At 39.0% G+C, this 24,713-nt stretch overlaps 1 protein-coding gene across 12 annotated transcripts in view; it reads left to right on the forward strand.

The window, feature by feature from the left end:
- The first annotated feature begins 7,591 nt into the window (after positions 1–7,591).
- Positions 7,592–24,713, forward strand: part of IWS1 (interacts with SUPT6H, CTD assembly factor 1) — a 39,696-nt gene continuing 22,574 nt past the window's right edge. For 2 of the 12 annotated variants that reach the window (XM_044388316.3, XM_044388317.3), the window contains exons 1-2: positions 7,687–8,003; positions 10,228–10,346. In XM_044388316.3, the coding sequence (XP_044244251.1) occupies positions 7,970–8,003; positions 10,228–10,346 (153 nt within the window). In that variant the 5' untranslated portion in view covers positions 7,687–7,969. Of the gene's footprint in view, positions 8,004–8,050; positions 8,457–10,227; positions 10,347–24,713 lie in introns of those variants that run through there. The other 10 variants (XM_048214258.1, XM_048214259.2, XR_007188458.2 and 7 more) reach the window with 7 other exon arrangements.

Below are 24,713 nucleotides of genomic sequence, written 5' to 3' on the forward strand. Positions count from 1 at the left end.
AGCCCTAGCAGACTGATTGTTCCTCATCCACGAAGTGACCAAGTTTAACATCTCCTGCAATAAGTCATGTACCTAGGCTGTGGTAAGGAGGGTGCTTTGCTCTGGAGTATTCTTGCCCAAAGCCACAACCCCAGTCTAATCATGAGAAAAACATCAGGCAAACCAAACTGAGGCAATTCCTCCAAATGTCTGACAAGGATGTCTCAGAACTGTCAAGATCATGAAAGACAAGGGAAGTTTGAGAAACTGTCACAGATGAGAGGAAACTAAGGAGACATGACAGTTAAATGCAGTGTGGCATCCCAGAGGGGGTCCTGGGACATAAAAGGGGCATTTGTAGAAAGACAGTCAAAATTTAAATAAAATCTACAGTTTTGTAATTGTATGTCCAAGTGTTGGTTTCTTGATTGTGACAAATGTGACGACAACTGACAATATAAGATGTTAATATCAGGGACATTGGGTGAGAGATATATGAAACTACACTCTCTTTGCAAATTTTCTGTAATTCTAAAATTATTCCAAAATTAAAAGTGTATTAAAAAACAAAGGCTCCATTTGAGCCCCCGCTTTCAGTTCTTTGGCATGTATATCAAAGAATGGAATTGTTGGGTCATATAGTAATCCTACGTTTAACTTTTTGAGGAACTGCCAAACTTTTTCACAGTGGCTGCACAATTTTACATTCCCACCAGCAACTGTATGATTTCAATTTCGGCGGGTCTTCAACACTTGTTAGTTTCCATTATTTTGATTATGAGCATTCCAGTTGGTGTGAAGTGGTATCCCATTGTGGTTTTGATTTGCGTCTTTTTAAATGACTAGTGATGCTGAGCATCTTTTTGTATGCTTAGTAGCCACTTGTGAATCTTCTTTGGAAAAATGTCTATTCAAGTCCTTTGCCCATATTTAGAAAAACTGGGTTGCTTGCCCTTTTGTTACTGAGTTGTAGAAGTTCTTCAGGTACTCAAGAAGCCCTTATCAGATATGTGATCTGCAAAAAATGTTTTTCCTTTCTGTGGGTTGTCTTCACTTTTTTAAAAAAAGATTTATTTATTTGAGAGAGAGAGAGCGCGCGCATGCATGAGAGGTGTTGAGCAGAGGGAGAAGAGAAGCAGACTCCCCGCTGAGTGTGGAGCTCATGCAGGGCTCAACATGGGGGAAGGGCTCCATCTCAGGACCATGAGATCGTGACCTGAGCCGAAATCAAGAGCTGGATGCTTAACCAACTGAGCCACCCAGGCGCCCCTCTTTTTGCTCTTGATAGCGATCCTTTGATGCACAAAAGGTTTTAGTTTGAAGGAAGTCCACTTTATCTATTTTTTCTTTTGTTACCTATGCTTTTGGTGTTATATTCAAGAAACTATTGCTACACACAAGGTCATGTAGAGTTGCTTCTATGTTTTCTTCTGAAAGTTTTATGGCTTTAGCTCTTACATTTAGGTCTCTAATCCATTTTAATTTTTGGTGGTGTAAGATAAGGGACTAGCTTATTTATTTTTATTTATTTATTTATTTGTATGTGGATATCCAGTTTTCCCAGCACCATTTATTCAAGAGACTGCTCTTTTCCCATCGAATGGTCTTGGCACCCTTGTCAAAAAATCTGTTGACCATAGATGTGAAAGTTTGTTTCTGGACTCTCAATTCTATTCTATTGGTCTACCCTTATGCCAATGCTACACTGTTTGATTAATGTGGTTTTGTAGTAAATTTTGAAATTAAGAAGTGTGAGTCCTCCAACTTTGTTCTTATTCAAGATTATTTTGACTCTTCAGGAATTTCTTGAAATTCCATATGAATTTTTGGATGGGTTTTTCCATTTCTGCAAAATAAAAATGCCTTTGGGATTTCAATAGAATTGCATTGAGTTTGAGGATCATTTTTTTTTTTAAAGATTTTTTTAAAATTTATTTGACAGAGAGAGAGACAGCCAGAGAGAGAGGGAACACAAGCAGGGGAAGTGGGAGAGGAAGAAGCAGGCTCCCACCAGAGGAGCCCAATGTGGGGCTTGATCCCAGGACTCTGGGATCACACCCTGAGCCAAAGGCAGACGCTTAACGACTGAGCCACCCAGGCGCCCCAGTATTACCCATCTTAACAACATGAAGTCTTCTGATCTGTGAACATGAGATATCTTTTCATTTATTTATATCTTCTTTAATTGCTTTTGAGAATGTTTTATAGTTTTCAGTGCACAGGTCTTGCACTTCTTTAGTTAAATTTATTCCTAAGTACTTAATTCTTTTTGATGTTATTATAAATGGTATTGTTGTCTTTTCAGATTGTTCATTACTAGTGTATATAAATAAAATTAATATTTGTGCATTGATTTTGTCTCCTACAACTTTGCTATCCATAGCAGCATTATTCACAGTAGCCAAAAGGTGGAAACTATTCAAGTATCCATCAACAGAAGAATGGATTTTGTAAAATGTGGTATAGACATACAATGGAATATTATTTAGCTGTAAAAAAGAATGAGTTTCTGACACATGCCACAACACTGATGAATCCTGAAAATATGCTAAGTGAAATAAATCAGTTACAAAAAGAAAACTATTATATGATTCCACTCATATGGAACATCTAGAATAACCGAATTCACTGAGAAGAATGGTTAGAAGCTACCAGGGCCTGTGGGGGAAAGGAAAATGGGGAATTATTGCTTAACGGATACAGGGTTTCTGTTTGAGGTGATGAAAAATTTGGAAATAGGGGTGATGATTGCATAATATTCTGAACGTAATTAATACCACTGAATTGTGCACTTAAAAATGACTAAAAAGGCAAGTGTTATATGTATTTTGCCACAATTTTTAAAAATAGCTTTAAAAAAAACCAGTCTGTGAAAGTCACTTCGAGCAACCTTGGTTCCAAAGCTGAATTCCCTTCTGACACACTGCCAGTCTCTGCTTACACACATTCAGTGATGTGGAGCTCACCACAAAGAACCCAAAGCCCAAACCAAAACCAAACCAAACTAAAACAAAACAAAAACAAAGAATTCTTTTGTAACTTGAATGATTATTCAACCACACACACAAAATTACATATTGAAGTGGGGCTTTGCTCAGGGCAGGACACATCTCTGGTCTCTATAAAAGGTGAGACCACAGTGAGTCCACAAACACATCTTTGCTTGGATCATCGGGAGTGGAGATGAAGCCTGATCATAGCACATCGAACTGGGTGGCTTCCACACCATGTGCAAGTGAAGACTGGCACTTCTGGTTTTCAAATTGTGGGCTCCCTATTAGTGGGGTGTATCATTTGATATGACATGACAACATTAAATAGAATCAGATAGATGTTATCATGTGGAGCAAGAGTAAGGACTATGTGCTATAGAAAAACTTAATGACTTATTCCCATCCTCTCCCTCCCTCCACCAATAGACAACAAATATGTTTTTTATTCTATTTTTCACATTTTAAAAATACAGCTACAAGCAACAACAAATGTATGTTATTCTCCCCTTGTCACAAAAGATTAGATACTCTTAACACTGTTCTGCATTTTGCATTTTCTCACTGAATTCAGCTTAGATATCTTTTTGTATCAGTATATAACAGAGTTTCCTCATTTTTTGTTATAGCTACATAACATTCCATTGTACAAATGTATCATAATTTTGTGATCATTCCTCTTTGGATATTTCGGTTATTTCCAACATTTTGCAAGTAGTACTGCAATGAATAATTTTGTAGATATGTAATTTGTACATGGTCAAATATATTTGTAGGATACATTTGCTGAAGTGAAATTGGCCCATGTGCTGGGCCAAAGAGCACATGCATTTGTAATTTTTATAAATATCTCCAAATTGCATTTGTAGAGGACTGTACCAATATACCCCCACAGCACCTTATGAGAGGATCTCTTTCTCTATGGTCTTACCTGTAGAATGTTATTGGATTTTTGCAATCTGAGAAGTGAAAAATAATATCTCAATATGATTTTAATTTTTTGTTTTCTTTTGGGGTGAATATCTTTTCATGAATCTTAGAGCCATTAATATTTTCTGTGAATTGTCATATTAGTTATCCATTTTTCTGTTATTAGTTTTTTTTTTTAAGATTTTATTTATTTGACAGAGAGCGAAAGAGAGAGAGTTCGTGTGCAAGCCCGAGCACAAGAAGGGGGAGCAGCAGGCAGAGGGAGCGGGAGAGCAAGGAGTTCAATGTGGGGCTCCATCCCAGGACTCTGAAATCATGATCTGAACTAAAGGCAGACGCTTAACTGACTGAGCCATCCAGGCACCTGAGTTACTAGTCTTCGTATTGGATTCTTCTATAGTCTTCTCTAGGGAGATTAGCTCTTGGTCTCTAATATGAGTTGGAAAAAAGTTTCTTTTCTTAATCATTTATATTTTGGTTGGGCTAATAATGTGTTCTTTTGCCATGTGCACATTTAAGTTTTCATTTCATTACTTTTTTAAAATTTTTATTTTAAGGTCAAATGTTTCAGTTTTTTGTGGCTTTGGGCTTTTCAATCTTTGTTGGAAAGTCTTTTTCTCTCCATATTTACTAAGGAATTATTAGGTTGGGGTTTTGTACGCTGTTGTAGTTGTTCACATAAATAAAATTAAACCATTTATAGTATTCTGTATTTTTTTTTCACTTAATCTGGATATCCACGTGAGAGCTGAAGATCCACTTCAATAATACTAGTGTGCTATGCCGTAATACTGTTGTTTAGTGATTATCCACTATTAATGGCTTTCAAGTGAGTCTCGGTTTTCAGTATCACAAACAACTAGGTGGGACAAATCTTGCATGTGTTCCAGTGAATTGTGAGGCTGCGATGTGTGAGAAAGAGCACAGGGGTGCAGCCTTAGGACGCACTTGTTCCATTTGTTTTTTTACTAGCAGGGCCCCCTAGTGGCTCAAGTGTAAGAAGGCGGGTCAGAATTGGGAGCCTGGGCTTCTATGATAGAGAATAATGAAACTAAGGGGCCTTCAAACTTTCTGATTTAACTCTCTCATTTGACACACACGGAAACTGAGACTCATGTAGGAGGCCAGTAGCTTGTCCCAGCTCAGCAAGCACAATAAGCCCAGAGGCTGGCTCAGAACCCAGATCTCTGAGCCCCAGTTTGCAGCTCTGCCAGTGTCAGGCTGTTCCTTATATGGCCTCCCTTTTGGGTGGCCTCTCCACCACCACCAGCATGGACCAACTATGCCGGGGCTGTCCTTAAAATTCAAGGCAGCTGAGACTCAGAAAGGCATATCTGTGCTGCTCTAGCATTTCTCTATTGGGGCCCTGAGGGACAGCCAGTTGGTGAAAAGGCTCTGGGGGACCTCTCCGGGATCTGCATTTGCATTAGCATACTGCTTTAACTAAGACTGTTTATTTAATTCGAAAGGTGTGTCCTGTCTCACTAACTACATTGTTGGCTTCCTGAGTACAAAAACCAGATCTGATGCTTCTTTGCAGCCTCTGGATCTCAGCACATTGCTGCATGTTCAGTTGGCTTCTGTCTCTCCATTCTTCAAACCACTGGAACAGTTAGAATCTTTATGTTAGGGGCCCCTGGGTGGCACAGCGGTTAAGCGTCTGCCTTCGGCTCAGGGCGTGATCCCGGCGTTATGGGATCGAGCCCGAGCCCCACATCAGGCTCCTCCGCTATGAGCCTGCTTCTTCCTCTCCCACTCCCCCTGCTTGTGTTCCCTCTCTCGCTGGCTGTCTCTATCTCTGTCGAATAAATAAATTAAAAAATCTTTAAAAAAAAAGAATCTTTATGTTAAAATTCAGTAATTATCCTCTTGCAATTGCATTGTTTAGCCCAATCACTTTCACAGTTGTTGGTCTTGTACCTCCAGTGAAATTACAAGCTCTTTATGGCAGGATTTGCACTGGGTTCCCATCCACTGAACCTCTTCCTGGACTTCTCCACAATAATGTGCCTTATTTACACAGGCATACTCTCACCCACTCTCTTTAGAAGAGAGTTTAGATCCTAGAGTCTCCTCTATCAAATGAAGGGAAGTTCATATTTTAATTTTATACCTCTGGTTTCAGGCACTGTTAATTCCTCGTTCTTATGATACTTGTAACAGCCTGAGAAGATGTCATTCCCATAGTAGGGGGCAGGTTTAGATTTCAAAGCTGTTTCTATTACACAGGGGAAGGAGTGAACTCTCTTATAAGAAAATAAGAATTTCTAGAGAGAAACCACCCCTCTCTCTTCCTTCCCTTCCCATGCCCATTTCTGGAACCTAGAACTGGGTTCTGTCAGCATATCCTGACTGGCTAACAAAGGGTTCAAGGAATAGCAAAGCAGGGATGTGTCTCGACTAAGGGCACTTTGAAACTTTATAGCAGAGATGGCATCAGAGAATCCACATCTCTCAAGCCCAAGATAGGAGGTGGACTTTCCAGGGCACCAAATGAGGCCTTACAACAGGCTAGGCATACCTAGACATCCAGTCTATGCTTTGATAACAAAAGGCCCATTGTATGTAGGTCTACACATTCTAGGGAATCCTTGCTTACCTCTACTGGCCCTCCTCTACTCAAAACGCAAGAACATTCTCCACTTTGAGACAAAAGCAAACAAGTAAGGAAATGGATTTTATGTAGATTGTAATAGGGAGAGTGCTCCAGAGATAAAGATCAGAGTGCCTATCCAGGTTGTTTTTGCCTTAGACTTTCATAGGGAGGAAAAGTGGGATGATCTGCAATCAGAAGTTTCAGTCAGGTGAACAGAAAATGTTTATCTCTGTCCAGCTAGTTTCAGTGTGCAGGGCAGACTTCTAATCATTCATGAAACAAAGAATAAGAAGTTGCAGGGTCTGAGTGGCCCTTAGGAGCAGGCTCAGACACAAGGGGAAAAATCTTCTTTGCCTGGCCTTGTTACAGGCTAACAAAAAGGTCATGAAAGAGTGAAGAGTGAGTTTTATCTACGTCATAGGCAGAAGGGTGGTTCTTTACAGAAAGCCCTTCAAAGATAACTGATCGGTCAGGCGGTTTCTTAACCATTGCTGTTCACCATGGGCATAGGACTCAAGTAAAGTTTAACAGTGTCTTTCATCAGGGGTCCCTTTCCCAAGTAAAAACTTGTACTTCGTATTACTGACCAAATGGCTTCTTAACATGGGAATTAAATTATTATTTTTAAGTAGGCTCCATGCTGGGGCTTGAACTCACAACCCTGCAAGACCTGAGCCGAAACAGTCCGACGTTTAATCGACTGGTCCACCCAGGCTCCTCAAGTTGTTATTTTAAAAAGATAAAAAAGGAAGAAAAATGCCTTGAAAGGAGGCCCTTTCAATCATGCCAGTTAGCAACACACCACAGTCGCCGAAGCTTTGAACTACAAGTTCCAGAGAGCAGTGCGCCACTTCCGTCCCGTACTAAGGGCGGGAATCAAGCGCCTCGCTGCACGACGGGAAGCATACTTAATTTGCCGCAAAATGAAAATGTAGTTGTAGCGGGTCTTCATTTTCCAGAGACATAACTGAAGAAGATCCTCAAACAAGGCGCACGGGCAGAGAACCAAAAAAGTAACGTAATCACCTCCCTAGGAAACATACCCCACTCCTCCAAAGGAAAGTATTTAACTGAAGCTGGAGCTCCCGCTCGATTTACCCAGTAGTCTCTTTTCCGGCCACGCTGTGCGTTATTACCGTTGCGTCTTCTCATTGGCCAGATGATAGGGGACGGCGCCTGCGCGCTGCATTCCTTTGAGGGTCGTGGGCAGACGCCATTTTGGCCCCAGAGGTGCTTCTGGGAAGTAGAGCGCGAAGCCCCACGCCTGCCCGCCTGCCGGGTACGGCCTCTTGTGCCAGGGCTTTTTAGGTCGAAGTGTTTGCGCCTGCCGCAGCTTACTCTCCGCACTCTCGAAACACTCTAGTCCAGCGGGAGTCTCTGAGCATCGGGCCGCGCCATCGGGGGTACATCGCCAGGAAGGAGGTGACGGGGGCGGCGCGGGGCGCGGACACTCCCCGCCGAGAGCCCGCCTGCCATGGATTCGGAATATTACAGCGGCGACCAGTCAGGTGGGGCAGGGACCTGGGGGACACGGCTTGGGGGGCGGAGCAGTTTTCTGCGAGGCTTGGCCTCTCTCACCCTCGCGGGCTAGGGGAGGGAGGCCCCGGAGACGTTCCTTCCCCCGACTGGGCCCGCCGTGGACTGTGAAGCGCAGCGCGAAGAGCCCGCCGACCCGCTGCTGCCCCGAAGTTAGAACCCTGGAGAAGGGATTCTAGACGGAGAGCCGTCTTCTGAATCGGCGAAGTTTTTCGCTGAAACTGCGAAGACACTTCATATATTAAGCGCTTCTATGTGCAAAGTCCTAGGGAAGGTCTCTCCTGTTACGGATTTTTTTATTTTCTGGCGTTGCGAGTGTTTTGCGAGAATTCAAGGGAGCGGTTCAGTAGGGGGTGCGGGATCTTTCCTAGACTTTTCACACAGAGTTAGGGCTGGTTTAATCTCGCCTCAACAGTGGTTTCCAGGTAAAGAAAACGTAGGACCCTTTTTTGAGTTGTATAAATATTTTAGGGTAAGGCGTGTACCTCTGGCACTTACTGGTGATTTTGTGCCTTTCCTTCACCTTGAGACATTTCCTCTTTCTCCTCACTGAAGTTTGATCTTCTTTGTTTCCTGTTTATTCAGTAAACACTGGGCACCCCCTTTGCTAACACTGTACTAGGCACCGGAGATAAAAGGACGAATAAGGCATGACCTAGTGGGGAAGAACTTTACGTTTCTTTTCACTTTGTGTCCTGGTTCCATGAAGTATTCTGTCAGGAGTGCCCAAATGTTTGAATGTTAATTTCATTTCTGTTTTGAGTTCATTTCGATTCGCTATATGATAGCGAATAGTGATGATTACAAAACGCGTTTCCAGGCATGCACGGCTGTTTTGCCTACAATGTTTGCCTGATATTTTCAAAATAGTTTTCAGTTCTTTCTAAATTATTAAATTAATTTTCAAATAAGTAATTATATGTAATACATGTCAGTGGGTTAAGTACTGGAAGACTTGAAAAAATAACAGTTCCCTGACCTTTCATTCTTATAGCCATTTTTTTTTAACGATTTTATTTTTATTTATTCGACAGAGATAGAGACAGCCAGCGAGAGAGGGAACACAAGCAGGGGGAGTGGGAGAGGAAGAAGCAGGCTCATAGCGGAGGAGCCTGATGTGGGGCTCGATCCCAGAACCCCGGGATCACGCCCTGAGCCAAAGGCAGACGCTTAACCGCTGTGCCACCCAGGCGCCCCTTATAGCCATTTTTTGATATTTACCTTCATATTCTGAATTTATGCTCTTTCTTGTTGCATCATTTTTAGACATTCCATAATGATTCCCTTTTGTGCTAGGAACAGGATTTTAGCCTCCATACTCTCACTGTTGCAGCATAATTATTCGTTACATTTCAAAATTATTTGTAATTTGTATAAATATTCTTTACTTCTTAGCTAAGTAGAGTAGCTCGTTAGTATGATAGTGATTTCATTCTTACACAGCTTTTTGGTTTCCCCATGGTCGACTGCTTCATTTTTAAAATTTTATTTTTATTAAACGTCTAACCAAGTCTTCTCATATACTCCAACAGCCCTAAATCTCTCTCACAATACAATTTTACTGTGTTTTTAAAGTATTCGTTAAAGGTAGGTAGCAATTCATTTTTACCATTTTGTAAGAGTACAGTATATGTTTTACTTTAAGGAGTTTATCCTATTTCTGTACTGGAGTTCCTTTTGCTCTTCATTCATAAACAAATATTTACTGTACTATACCAGGCAGTGTTCTGGGCTCTAGGGAATCAGCAGTGAACCAAAATCCTTGCTCTTTTGGTCCTTTCATTTAAGTGAGGAAAGACCCACATTAAACAAAATAACTTGGTAAGTCATGTAGTACATTAGAAGGTGGTAAGTAAGTGCTGTGGAGAGAATAGACTCAGGTTTTAACATAAAGTCGAAACAGTTAAAGAGCACACTATTATTTAGGGGTTGTTGACTTGGTCCTTAGTGAAGTTTCTTAAGCTTCACATTTCTTTTAGGACGTATTTTTTGCTGCCACATATGTCACGATACGTGTTCTGATTGTTGGTATTTATATATAAGCGTTATACTGTTGTCTTATTCACATTAGCTTCATTAGTCATGCTTCATCAGTGGTAACCTTTGCTCTTACAATATTCTTGATTCATTGTGTTCATTTCGGTTGTAGATGTCATCCATCTTACACCTTAAGTGGGTTTTTGTTTTATTTTTAAGCAGATGATGGTGGCGCTACCCCAGTGCAGGATGAACGGGATTCAGGGTCAGACGTTGAGGATGATGTAAATGAGCAGCACTCTGGATCAGACACTGGAAGTGTAGAACGTCACTCAGAGGTATTGGCTAAACAACATCTTTGGGGAGGCTTTTCCCTTGCGTTCTGTGAGACATGTTTTTATCTAGGAGTTGTGGAGATCCTGTCACATGTGTAGGCTTCAAACCCTGGGAGTAAAGGATTTTAAATTAATAGAGAACTGCTTTAAAAATAAACAGGGATAGTCTGCTTTCTTAGGAAATCACAGAGAAAGAATTTCTGCTTGGGTCCCTCTTCAGATAGAAGGCAGTTTTCAAATGTGCATATTGATTCAGAAAGTGGGCCAGGCCCTTTGATATTTGAATAGGCCTCCCCATTCCCAAAATGATGTCTGATAGGAGCAATGAACATTTGCAAGATGAAGAAATATCAGTTGGGATAGAAAGTTATGGGAATTATCACCTATCAGAATTCTTACCAGGATTTGGCTTTCTCAGTATGAACTGTTCCAGTGTATATAATATAGGTAATGACAGCAAATAGAATTTAAAAAGCTGTTTTTGATGAATAATAGAGTAGTGTTGGATCTTGTGTACAGCACTTCAACATATTTGGCCTAATAAATGTTTTAAAAACTATTTAATTTCCTTCCCTGGTTACACAGTCTGTACTACACAGTGTTAATAAAATTGGGACATTTTTCAAGAATTCAGTTACATGTTTTTGGTAAACAAACTGAAACCCATAGGAATGATAAAGATGATGAGATTTTCTTTTAAAAGTTCATGTTTCATACATTTTGTTTGATTACACAGAACAGGAAATTGTCCAGTTTTAAGTAGGAGATACAATTATTAGAGATTTTATTACTGATTCTGTCCTTTGACATGTCATGAGTGTACTTAGACATCTAACAAATATTCATTGAGCATCTGCTATGTGTAAGATTCTTTTGAGCTATCCAGGACTAGATGAGATCCCACCATCACCAAAATGCTTCTCTTCTTGGATTTGTTTTTCGTAAGGGAGAAAGACATTAAACAGTATTTTTTAAAAAATTGTGTAGTTTGTTAGGAGATGATAAGTGCTGTGGAGAAAGAAGAAAGTTAGAAAAGGATGAAGGGTGCCAGAATAGAGGGCAGGTTCTGTTGTTAAATAGGGAGGTACACATAGGCCTTATTAAGAAAGTGACTTTATATCAAGGCGTGAAGGGAGGTAAAGGAATAGCCATGTGGCTTTGTAGAGGAACACACACACACACACACACACACACACACACACACTCTCACATTAATTCCAGGCAAAGACCCTAAGGTGTGAGTGTGCTTGATGTGTTCAAGGAACACCAAGGACCCAGTGTGTCAAGAGGGGAGTAAGTAGGGGGCACATGAGATTGGAGGCTAAGTAGACTGGGAGAAAGGCTTATCTTTTAGTTATTTTGATGTTACTCAATTTTTTATATGCTCTTAAGTATTTAGACTAAATTCTAATAATGTATTGATAGGTAGAAATTACTTGATAATGTAAACATTATTACAGTTTATTAGTGTGTAGGGCTTTATTGAAGTTTCCACTTTGGAAAATAGCATGAGATGATTGGCTCGGCTTCATGATTCAGTTGTAAGTGTAATGTGGGCTTACCTTTAACCATCTTCAACTGCTTTTTTGTAATGAGGTGGATTCTAAGTAATGTGCATGCTGAAAATTTGGAAACTGTATTAAAAACTTAAAGAAAATTAAAGTCAGCATACTGTTACCACAGAATGACTGTCAACTTTTTGTATTATTTGTCCTGCACTTTTATTTTCTCATATATATAATTTGTGTGTACATTTTAAGTTACTTGAGATTTTACTGTATATATTTTGTATCTGTATAATATTTTATATCTGTTCACTTAAGGTTGTACCTAAGAATTTCCCTGTGTCATTAAAAGATTTTCACAGAGCATGATTTTAAGGCTCTCATAATTTTCATAAAATGGATGCACCATTAATTGTTCAACACTTCCCTGATCATTGACCTTTGGAGTGTTTAGGTATTAAAAATGAAGTCTGCTGTGAACATATTTTTGTCCTTTCCATAGATAATCCCTTCCAGGAGGATTATCCTAATTTTTTAAACTACTAGGCTGTAGTTTGAATTTGCCAGTTTTATCCTTATCAAGTGTTGGATTTTGCATTAATGCTCTTTTGGCTATTTAAAATGGCTTCTCAAGAGAAATTTTGGATTGTTTTCTATGAAAAATATTTTCTAGAAGGTAACGGATGTTAAAAGAGTACCGTTGTATTAAATTGAACAGTGCAGATGACAGGCCCAAAACCTAAAAAATGTCTGTTAGTTTCCTGTTGGCTGCCATAACAATTTGACACAAATCTGGTGGCTTAAAAGAGATTTAGTATCTTATAATTCTGGAGATCTTCTAAAATGGGTCTCAAGGGGTTACTGGATTAAAATCAAGGTATTACGAGGGCCTTGTTTCTTCTCTAAGGGAGAATCCATTTTCTTGGCGTTTTCCAGCTCTGTAGGTCAGTTGCATTCCTTGGCTTGGGGTTCCTTCATTATCAAAGCCAGCACCATAGCATCTTCTAGTCTGACTTCTGCAGTCACGGCTCCATCTCTTACTCTGACCCCTCCCTCCTCTTCCTTATAAGGACCCCTGTAGTTATATTGGGCCTACTCAGCTAATCCAGGATAACAGGATAATCTCCTTATCTCAGGTTCCTTAATTACATCTGCACAGCCCCTTTTGTATGTAAAGTTAACACGTACAAGTTCTGGAGATTAGAATGTGGACATCTTTTGGAGAGGCATTCTTTTGCCTACCGCAAGATGGTACTCAAAACATGGTTCTCCAATAATGCAAAAAGGCTTTTCCCATTTACATTTTAGAGTTTAGGCTGGTTTCTGAAAAAATTCATTTCACTTACAGTATTCACTCTGTGTATTTGTTTAGATCTCTAAGGAAAGTTTCAAGAAAACTAAAGATAATATTTTTAAAATTAAAATTGACCTAAAATATAAAATACTGAGAATCAAGTAACAGTGCTTTGCTGGTCCATATTGGAGCCTGAGACAAATGGAAAAATCAGTAATACTTACCGTATTTTTAAAATCTTGATATTTTGTTCATTATGGACTTTGGTACATCATCTGATCTTGAAAATTACCACTTGTCTTTTTTTAAAAACCGCTTTATTAAGATAAATTTACATACCCTACAGTTCACCCATTTAAAATGTGCAGTTCAGTCGTCTTTAGTATATTCACAGTAGTGCAACCGTCACCACAATTTTAGAACATTTTTGTCACTTCAAAAAGAAACCCTCTAGTTCTTACCAGCTTATTACTCACACTCCTCCCCCCTTCCCATCCTTCTGGACATTCCATATGAATGGAATTACATAATATGTGGTCTTTTGTGATTGGTTCTTTCACTTAATGTTTTCAAGGTTTATTCATTGTAAACCATGTATGTTGGATATATGTATACACCATACCCATATATGTTGTAGCATGTATTAGTACTTATTTCTTTTTGTGGTTATATTCCATTGTATGGATAAACCACATTTGTTTATCCATTTGTCAGTTGATGGACATTTAAGTTTTTACCTTTTGACTGTTAGAAGAAATGCTTCTATAAACATTTACATAGAAGTTTTTGTGTGGACATGTTATTTCTCTTGGGTATATGCCTAGGAGTGGAATTACTGGGTCATATGGTAACTTTATTCTTAATTGTTTGAGGAACTCTCAGGCTGCACCTGAGTGGCTGCACCATTTTACATTCCCGCTAGTAGTGTATGAAGGTTCTGATTTCTCTATATCCTTGCCAACTCTTGTTATTACCTGATTCTTTGATCATAGACATCTTAGTGGGTATGCAGTAGTATCTCGTTAATGGTTTTGATTTGCATTTCCCTGGTGAGTAATGATGTTCCTTATACTTATGTCAGTATTGGCCATTTGTGTAACTTCTTGGGAGAAATGTCCATTCAGATCCTTTGTTCGTTTTTTAACCGGGCAATTTGTCTTATTATTGAGTTCTAAGAGTTCTTTAAATAGTATGGATACAGGTCCCTTATTAGATGACTGGTTTGTAAGTATTTTCTCCTATTACATGAGTTATCTTTTCACTTTAGTGACTTTTTGACACAGAACAGTTTCTAATTTTAATGAAGTTCAATTTACCTGTTTTTTTTTTTCTTTTGTTGCTTATACTTTTAGTGGCGTGTCTAAGAATTCTTTGCCAAATCCAAGGTCAGGAAGATTCACCTCTGTGTTTTATTTTAAGAGTTTTCTAATGTTAGCTCTTATATTTAGATCTTTGGTTCATTTTGGGTTAATTTTTGTGTATACCCTGAGGTAAGGGTCCAGTTCCATTCTTTTGTTTGTGGATATCTAGTTGTCTCAGCGCCATTTGTTGAAGGGATTGTTCTTTCTTCATTGAATGGTCTTGGCTCCTTGTAAAAAATCAGTTGGCTGTAGATGTAGCTGTTTATTTCTGTATCTTCAGTTCTAATTGATTCATATTTGTGTCTGTCCTTACACTAGTGCCATAGTACCTTGAGTAAGTTTTGATATCAAGCAGTGTTAGTGCTACTTTGTTTTTTTCCAAATTGTTTTACCTCTTCTGGGTCCCTTGCAATTACATGTGTATTTTAGAATCAGCTTGTCCATTTCTGCAAGGAAGTTAGCCGGGGTCCTAGTAGGGATTGCAGTGAATCTGTAGATGAGTTTGGGTAGTGTTGTTATCTTGACAATGTGAAGCTACTGATCCATGAATATAGAGTATTTATTCATTTATTTAGGTCTTCAGTTTCTTTCAACAATGCATTGTAATTTTCAGTGTACAAATGCTGCATTTCTTTTTAAAATTTATTCCTGTTTTTCTCTTTGATGCTTAGTGAGTGGAATTGTCTTATTAATTTCATATTCAGATTATTACCGTTTTTCCTATTATAATTAATTTCATTATGGTCTGAGAGCATGCTTTGTGTAATATCTATTCTTTTGAATTTATTGAGGTTTGTTTTATGGCCTAGTATATGGTCTGTCCTGGAGAATGTTTCATGTACACTTGAGAAGAATGTATCACCTGTCTTTGAATCCACAATGTGTCTCCTGCAGTCAACATACAGTTGGATATGTATTTTTTTTTTAATCTGGTTTCTGTCTCTTTTTTTTTTTTTTTAAAGAATTTATTTATTTATTTGACAGAGATAGAGACAGCCAGCGAGAGAGGGAACACAAGCAGGGGGAGTGGGAGAGGAAGAAGCAGGCTCACAGCGGAGGAGCCCGACGTGGGGCTCGATCCCACAACGCCGGGATCACGCCCTGAGCCAAAGGCAGACGCTCAACCGCTGTGCCACCCAGGCGCCCCTGGTTTCTGTCTCTTTTTGGGTGGGTAGGGGCAGAGGGAGAGGGGGAGAGAGACTCTTAAGCAGGCTTGATGCGCAGTGTAGAGCCCGATGCAGCGCTTGATCTCACAACCTTGAGGTCATGACCTGAGCTGAAATCAAGAGTTGGACATTTAACCGACCAAGCCACCCAGGTGCCCCTCTGGTTTCTGTCTCTTGATTGACTTGTTTAATCCATTCACAATCTAAATGTTTCTGATAGAGTTTCAGTCTGCCATTTTAATGTGTGTTTTCTATAGTTTTATCTCTTATTACAGTCTTTGGTTTAAAATCTAATTTGTCTGATATAAGGATTGCCACACCAGCTTTCTTTTGATGTCCATTAGCATGATAAATGGTTTTCCACCCCCTCACTTTAAATCTGGAGGTGTCTTTGGGTATAAAATGAGTCTCTTGCAGACAGCATATAGATGGGTCTTGCTTTTTTATCGAATCTGGTACCCTGTGTCTTTTGAGTGGGGCATTTAGCCCATTTACATTCAGAGGAACTATTGAAAGATATGAATTTAGTGCCATTGTATTACCTGTAAAGTCACTGTTTCTGTATATTGTCTCTGTTCCTTTCTGGTCTATGTTACTTTTAGGCTCTCTCTTCCCGTAAAGGATCCCTTTTAATATTACTTGCAGTGCTGGTGTAGTGATCATAAATTTTTTTAGTTTCTGTTTGTCCTGGAAGCTTTTTATCTCTCCTATTTTGAATAACATCCTTGATGAATAAAGTATTCTTGGCTGCATGTTTTTCTCATTTTGCATCCTGAATATATCATGCCAATCCTTTCTGGCCTGCTAAGTCTCTGGTATAGGTCTGCTGCCAGTGTAATGTTTCTACCCTTGTAGGTTATGGACCTCTTGTCCCGAGCTGCTTTCAGGATTTTCTTTGTTTCTGAGATTTGCAAGTTTCACTATACCGGTATTGACCGATTTTTACTGATTTTGAGGGGGGTTCTCTGTGCCTCCTGGACTTGAATGCCTGTTTCCTTCCCCAAATTAAGGAAGTTCTCTCCTATAATTTGTGCCAATATATCTTCTGCCCCTCTCTCTCTTTCCTCTTCTTCTGGGATCCCAATTATTCTAATGTTGTTTTGCTTTATGGCATCACTTACCCTTTGAATTCTTACCTCATGACCCAGTAGTTTATCTCTTTTTCTCAGCTTCTTTATTCTCCATCATTTATTCTCCGTCTTTATTCTCCGTCTTCTGTATCACGAGTTCTGTCTTCTGCCTCATTTATCTTAGTAGTGAGAACCTCCATTTTTTATTACATCTCATGAATAGCCTTTTTTATTTCGACTTGATTAGATTTTAGTTCTTTTATTTCTCCAGAAAGGGATTCTCTAGTGTCTTCTATGATTTTTTTCAAGCCCAGCTAGTATCTTTGTTATCATTATTCTGAACTCTAGTTCTGACATCTTACTTATATCTAGACTGACTAGGTCCCTGGCAGTCAGTACTGCCTATTCTCTTTTTTGGGGTGAGTTTTTCTGTCTTGTCATTCTGTCCAGTGAATATTAGATGAACAAGAGAACAAAATCCTAAAATGGCAACAATGACCCCAGAGAAAAATACCCTAAACAAATCAGAAGAGACCTAAAACTGGAAAATAAATAAATAAATAAATAATTAAAAGAGAGAATATAATCAGACAAGTGAACAGAATAGAGCAGTACACTGGATCCTGTGTGTATTTTGGTCTGTTAGAAAACTAGATCCCAAAATTGTAAAGAGAGAAAAACTTATATATGTACAAAAATTAAATATAATGAAAAGATAGAATGTAACTGTAAAAATAAAAATTAAAAGATAAAAAAGAAAAACAGAAGGAATGTAAACAAGTGAGAGAACAGAACAGTACACTAGATTCTGGCTGTATTTTGGTCTGTTAGAAGAAACTACATCCCAAAATTGTAAAGAAAGAAAAACTTTTATATGTACAAAAACAATACTAAATACAATGAAAGGATAGAATGTATCTGTAAAAATGAAAATTAAAAAATATTTTTAAAAAGAGTTGATAAAATAAGAAATTGGCTGAAAAAGGAAAGAAAAACAATTGAAAGGCTGAAGAATCATGAAAAAACGAATTCTATATAGTATTTTTTGCTAGTGCTGGAGTTTTGCAGTTCTCTGTGATCAGTAAACTTGGTCTTAGCCAGATGTTCTTGCTGATCTTCTGGGGGAGGGGCCTGTTGTGTTGGTTCTCAAGTGTCTTTCCCCGGGGCCAAATTGCACTGTCCTTGCCAGGGGACCAGGCTAAGTAAGCAGCTCTGGATTGCTGTATGTGGCTTTTGTTCCCTGAAGGCTTTCTGTGCTGCTTTAGAGGATGAGAATGAAAATGGCAGTCTCCCAATCTCCAGCTCCAAAAGCTCGAATACCACTTCTCAGTGCCCACTCAGGAAAAAACAGTCAATCACTCCTGTCTCCCTGGTTTCCTTTTGTACTCCTTGCTCACCTAGCCTATAACTGTTTCTGTCTCAGGCACGCGACCCCGTATGGAATCTCCAAACCCTGCAGACTCCTATAGCATAGACACGAGCCACTCCTCCTGAGGGAGGAAGGGGGGTCTCAGGGGTTCTGCCACTTGCTGGGCCCCTGCTCGGAGAGCAGTTGCCTGACCATGCCTACGTTCGTGATTTATGGCAACCCTGAGCTGAGAGTCCACTCCTGGGCTCACTGATTACAGCTGGCTTCCCCGTTCCGATACCTGGGAACTTTGCTGCACTCAGGCACCCTTGGTCTTCCTGTGACCCCAGGGATTCTGAGACCACACTGTTCCACCTAGGATTCCAAACCCCTTCACCGCCTGAGCGCCTTTCAGGCAGGGAAGTCCCTCACCAAAGCAGACTTATAAAAGTTCTGATTTTGCACTCCGCTGCTATATCAGTTTCCAGTAGCCAGCTTGCAGAGGCTCCCACCAGTTTACCTTCCCATATATCGCCTAGAATTCACTTTTCCGCACCTCCTACCTTGCAGAAAGTGGTCACTTTTCAATTTGTAGAGTTGCAGCTGTTCTTTTCTTAGATCTCCGTTTGAGTTCACAGGTGTTCAGACTGATTTGATAGCTATCTAGCTGAATTCCTGGGACCAGATGAAACTAAGGTCTACTCTTCCGCCATCTTGGACTAGTTCTCTTTCACTTCTTTGGTTAAGTTTATTCCTACGTATTTTATTCTTGATGTATTATTAGTGAGATTGTTTTCTTTTTTTTTTTTTAACGAGATTGTTTTCTTTTTTTGAGGTTTTGTTGTTACTGTATAAAAACACGACCGATTTTTGTATAATGATTTTGTATTCTGAAACTATTGAATTCATTGATTAGTTCTAATAGTTTTTGGTGTTCTTCTGTATATGACATGATATCTGCAAATAATGACAATTTTACTTCTTCCTCTCTGATTTGGATGCCTTTTATTTCTTTTTCTTGCCTAATTGCTGTGGCTAGGACTGCCACCACTATGTTGAATAAAAGTGTTGAGAATGGGCATCCTTGTCTTATTCTTGATCCTAGAGGAAAAGCTTTCAGTCCTCCCCATTGACTATGATGTCATCTGTGGGTTTGTCATATATGGCCTTTATTATGTTGAGATATTTTCCGTCTTTACCAGTTTGTTGAGGGTTTTTTTTTTTTAATCATAAATGAATGTTGGATTGTGTCAAATGCTTTTTCTGCATCTATTGAGATGATCATATGATTTTTAGCCTTCATTTTGTTGATGTGGTGTAATGTGTTGATTGATTTGTTGAGCTATCCTTGGATTACTGGAATAAATACCATTTAGTCATGGTGTACTGTTGAATTTGGTTTACTAATGTTTTGTTGAGGATTTTTGCATCTGTGTTCATCAGAGATACTGGCCAATAATTTTCTTGTAGTATCTTTGTCTGGTTTTGTTATCAGGGTAATGATGGCATCATAAAATGAGTTTGGAAGTGTTCCCTCAGCCTCCTCTTCTAGTTTTTAGAAGAGTTTGAGAAGGATTGGTATTAATTCTTCTTTAAATGTTTGATAGAATTCAACTATGACTTACTAACATCTTTTTGACTAGGTTCCTAAAAGGGATATAAACATCAGTGGGATTTTTTTCATCAAATGTATTTGTTCTTTGTAGAACATGTTAGAAACTTAGAATCGTCATATATCTTTTGTGGTCAGGCAGATAGTGAAAAGGGGAAAGCTTTTTAAAAAATCTTTTTCGATAGTTGTCACCAAAACCACACATTTTTAATAAAGCAATATGAATACAAATATGACCTGGTTATAACTAGGTGCCAGTTCTGATTTTTGTTGTTTTACTTGAATATTTTCTTGGACAGCATGAAATTAGCTTTGTGGTTTATGGTCAGCTGGGTTTTGTTCCATGGAAAATGTATTGAAGGAAATGTGTATTTTAAAATCCAGAAGCCTGTAGATTTCATCTGCGTAGAAGGTAGAAGAGGGTCTCACAAAAAATAGTATGTGGGACTATTGACGTAAAGGTTGTTTGGAAATGGAGCCTGGCTTCTCATTGTTTTCTAACTGTAGGCAAAGCATGGTGGGCCCACATCCATCTACTGTTGAAGTTGGGGACAGTCCCATTAGCCTAACCTCATTTTGAATTGTGTAAAGATGGCAGTCTGCTCTTGTTTGGATCTTTCCACAAAGAGGTTGTCCTAATATGAGGAAAGCATTCCTATGGAGAGTACATCAGAGCCTCTAGAATATTCTTTTTGGCACTGCTGACCTTGTTTATCCTATTTCTTACCAGTTCTTTTGGTTCCATCTACACTTTCTTTTCTTTGTGTTAGGTTTCAGGCTTTGTCATTGAGTCTACCAAATTGAGGAGAAAAATATTTTTTCTATTGGTTCTTTTCTGTTAAGCATTGTCTTATGGGGTTCTGTTTCATTTTGGTGAATTTAAGTATCTTTTGTATACTAAAGGTAAAAGATACATTTTTAAAAAAATGGTCTCTGATCTTAAGGGTCAGTGTATTATAAAGATAATTTTGTGAACCACCTTTCAGTGAAGTAGAGGTACAAGATGCTGTGGGGTTAAGAAGGAAGGAATGGTGAATAAGCAGCTTAGCCTTTTCAGATGATGTGTTTGAGCTGAGTCTTGAAGGGTGAATGTTTTGTAATTAATAATAAGATACTTTGTTATGAATGGCTAATAGCATTTATTGAGTGGCACTGTGCTAAAAGGCACAGGCACTGTGCTAACTACTTTTCATACATTTGTTCCTCAAAACATCCCTCTAAGGTATTGGTACTATCCCTAACTCCCATGAGACTGAGAACACTGAGGCTTAGAGAAGTTAAGAAAATTTTCCTAGATGACAGAATGGAACGTGGCTGAGCTAGGGTTTGGACCCCGGATCTTTCCAATTCTAGAGTCTGTGTTGTTAACCATTAACATGCACACAATCCGTTCTATCCAGAGAGGGAAATGGAAGAGGCTATTTTTGCCCACTTTTGAGGTATGAAAAGGAAAGTGGGGAAAGCTATTGGAGGCAAGGAACAGCAGTTGTAAAGGCATGGAGGTAATGAAGTGTAGTAGGTTCATGTGTCTGCAGTAGAATTTTAATGTGTGGTTAGAATCACTTGGATTAGATGTCAAAATGCAGATTCTGTGACCTCTTCTTCAGACTTGCTGTATTACTACCTGGAGCTTTTTCACCAATTCTGACGCACATAGAATCATTTGGGAAGGTTGGGAACTGCTGGTGCAGTGTACAGGGTTGATATTGGAGATAGGGCAGAAATGTGTCTCGAGGGCGCCTGGGTAGCGCAGTCGTTAAGCGTCTGCCTTCGGCTCAGGTTGTGATCCCGGTGTTCGGGGATCGAGTCCCACATTGGGCTCCTCCACTGGGAGCCTGCTTGTTCCTCTCCCACTCCCCTGCTGTGTTCCCTCTCTCACTGGCTGTCTCTCTGTCACATAAATAAATAAAATCTTAAAAAAAAAAAAAAGAAATGTGTCTCGAGAGGTAATAGGCAGGAGTAGGAGTTTGCTTCATCATTATGAACTCTTAAAGCAAACTGGTTGCAGTTTGCTTTTTCTACTAGTCATCAGGAGTGCTTTTGTTTTTGACTATCTGATTCTAAGGTGAACCAGCTTTTGACAAAGGATGCTTATATTATATAGCTTCATTTTATTATGTGTATGCTTGTGCAAAATTGGAGTTTCTCTAAGGCCACTCCAGGAGCTACACTGGATAAACAGTGTTGTGTATAATAGCATTGTGTAATTCTTTTGCTGAATTTCTTAGATTCTTTCATATGCTAGCCTGGAACTAAGGTCCAGTGAAATATGTTTTTGAAAATCTGTAGAAATTTCTTTATGGCATTTAACTGTGTGACTTGGTATTGAATATTTTACCAATTTATAATGGTAGGTTAGTATGCAAGTTCAACAGTTCTGACTCTTCTAATAGATAAGGAAGAAACAAGTATCCTGAGTTTGGTTCTTTATAAGGATTTCTATTTGACATTGATACACTGTGAAATTTACAAATTTATATTTGCTTTATGTCAGTTTTATTATTTACTTTATAATTTTTAAATGTTAACCATCTCTGTGCACATGTATTGTGGCCCTGGTCCATATGGAGTGTGGTTTCTGTTTGTATGCTGAGCCAAACAACCAGATCATTCATTATGGCTAACCAGTATTTATTCGTATCTACAATGTGAATGATTATAAGAGGGAGGCATGAGGCATTATAGACATTTTAAAAAATTCTAAGAAACCTCAGAGTGGTCAATTTCTCTGACAGGTAACAATTAGGGGATTTTTAAAATTCTTATTTAAATGGCAGTTTCTACAATTGATTTCTTAACGCATATGTGGCTTTTTTAAAAACTGTATTTTGGATTTTTTAAGTTTGCAATTTAAACTAATTGTTGAAACCAGCCTAAAAATTTTGAATATTGTTTTGGTAACTTTTAAGTGTAACTGTATGATTTCTAATATACTTTTCCTAAATCCTGTGATGTCACTGCCTAAATGCATTCTCCAACTTGAGTCTATCAACTAGCACTTCCTTACTGCAGTGATTCTCACCTTTTTGTCTTCACCATATCAAACATAGTGAATAGATACCCAGTTTTTATGAAACTCCTCAAAAATTGATGAGAATTTCTAAGTTTCAAGATCCTGTCCAAAGGTAGTGTCTTTGTCATGGTTGCTTGTATTATTTACTTATTTATTTTTAAAGATTTATTTATTTATTTGTTTGTTTATTTATTTATTTGAAAGCGAGGGCAGGAGTGGGGGTGGGGGACAAAGGGAAAGGGAGAAGCAGACTCCCTGCTGAGCAGGGAGCCCTACAAGGGACTTGATCCCAGGACTCTGGGATCATGACCTGAACCAAAGGCAGACGCTTAACCTACTGAGCCCAGGCGCCGGATGGTTGCTTGTTTTAGAATGTATACACCATGTGTCTGGAAATTCAGGGTAGAGTGTATCAGATAAGTTTTGGGATGACTGTCTTGTTCATGATATCTCTTCCTCTCTGGCAGTGGCTCCCAGTGCTGTGGCCAATTAGATCATCTGTCCCGGGAGTTTAGAATTTAGATCCCAGACACAGAAATTTAGCATGGTTAGAGTGAGTCATAGTATTGATAGTGCTCTAGTAGAAAGGGCCTTGAGTTCCCTTTTCTAAACTCTCGGAGCTGCCTTGGTTCCTACCTTTTCTGAGTTTTCAGTCATTCATTCCACTTTGATTCTGGGAATAGTGTTCTTTTTTCTGAAGATAGCCAGAGATGGCTTCTGTTGTTTGCAGTGAAAATAAATTGAGCTACACACGAACATGCTGTTAGAATTATGTTATGGGTATGTCATGGAAAGCATTCCAAAAGCTAGTTACGATTTTCCCTTTTGCCTCCTGCTTTAGTTCCTCTGCTGGTGCCTGTATGTCCCACCTTCCCTCCTCAGTAATCTTGTTAATATTTTTTAAACTCTGTTATCACAAACTGGTTGCAAATACCTGTTGTCTGCACACCTTTTATAGTTCAGTCTCATATAGATCACTTCCTGTAGGCTTTCAAAATAACGTGCATCCCTTCATGGTAGTGCATATTAGTTTATGTTGTTATGGTACGTTTGGCTGGCTCATTAGAAAGCAACTTCTTAGGATCAGACATTGAGACATGTTCAGCCTTGACTCCCAGCACTTGCACATAGCTTGTTGAGTTAATTATTCCTCACTTTAAATTATAGTCGCCCTTGAACAGTATGGGTTTGAACTGCGCAGGCCTACTTATATGTGGATTTTTTTCAATAAATACAATACAGTACTGTAAATGTATTTTCTCTTCCTTATGACTTTCTTTTTTTTTTTTTTTTAAAGATTTTATTTATTTATTCTACAGAGATAGAGACAGCCAGCGAGAGAGGGAACACAAGCAGGGGGAGTGGCAGAGGAAGAAGCAGGCTCATAGCAGAGGAGCCTGATGTGGGGCTCGATCCCATAACACCGGGATCATGCCCTGAGCCGAAGGCAGACGCTTAACCGCCGTGCCACCCAGGCACCCCTACTTTCTTAATAGCACTTTTCTCTAGCTTACTTTATTGTAAGAATATAGTATATAATATATATAACATACAAGATATGTGTTAATTGACATTTTATGTTATTGGTAAGGCCTCCAGTCAACAGGAGGCTAATTAGTAGTTAAGTTTTGGGGAAGTCAGTAGTTATACATAATTTTCAACTGTGTGTGGGGGTGGTCAGTGCCCCTAAAGATCCCCCCCTTCATGTTGTTAAAGGGTCAGCTGTAGTTTCCCTAAAGCTTAAACTTTTGTCCCAGGGTATTAGATGTATGACTGAGACTGCTCCGAGCTTCAATTTTCTTATCATGAAAATTACTGTTATAAGGAGTAAATGAACTAACAGGAGAGAGCCTGACAGGGCATCGGACTCTTAATAAGTATTTAGTATGTGTGAACTCTCTCTCTCCTTGTTTGTTTAGATTTGCCTGGGAGAGTGTGTCTTGTATATCATTTGGCCTTATAGTTTCATAGTTTCTTTTCCTTAAAATAATTTGAACTTTA

Source organism: Ursus arctos, unplaced genomic scaffold, assembly GCF_023065955.2.
Source record: "Ursus arctos isolate Adak ecotype North America unplaced genomic scaffold, UrsArc2.0 scaffold_1, whole genome shotgun sequence".
NCBI lineage: Eukaryota > Metazoa > Chordata > Mammalia > Carnivora > Ursidae > Ursus > Ursus arctos.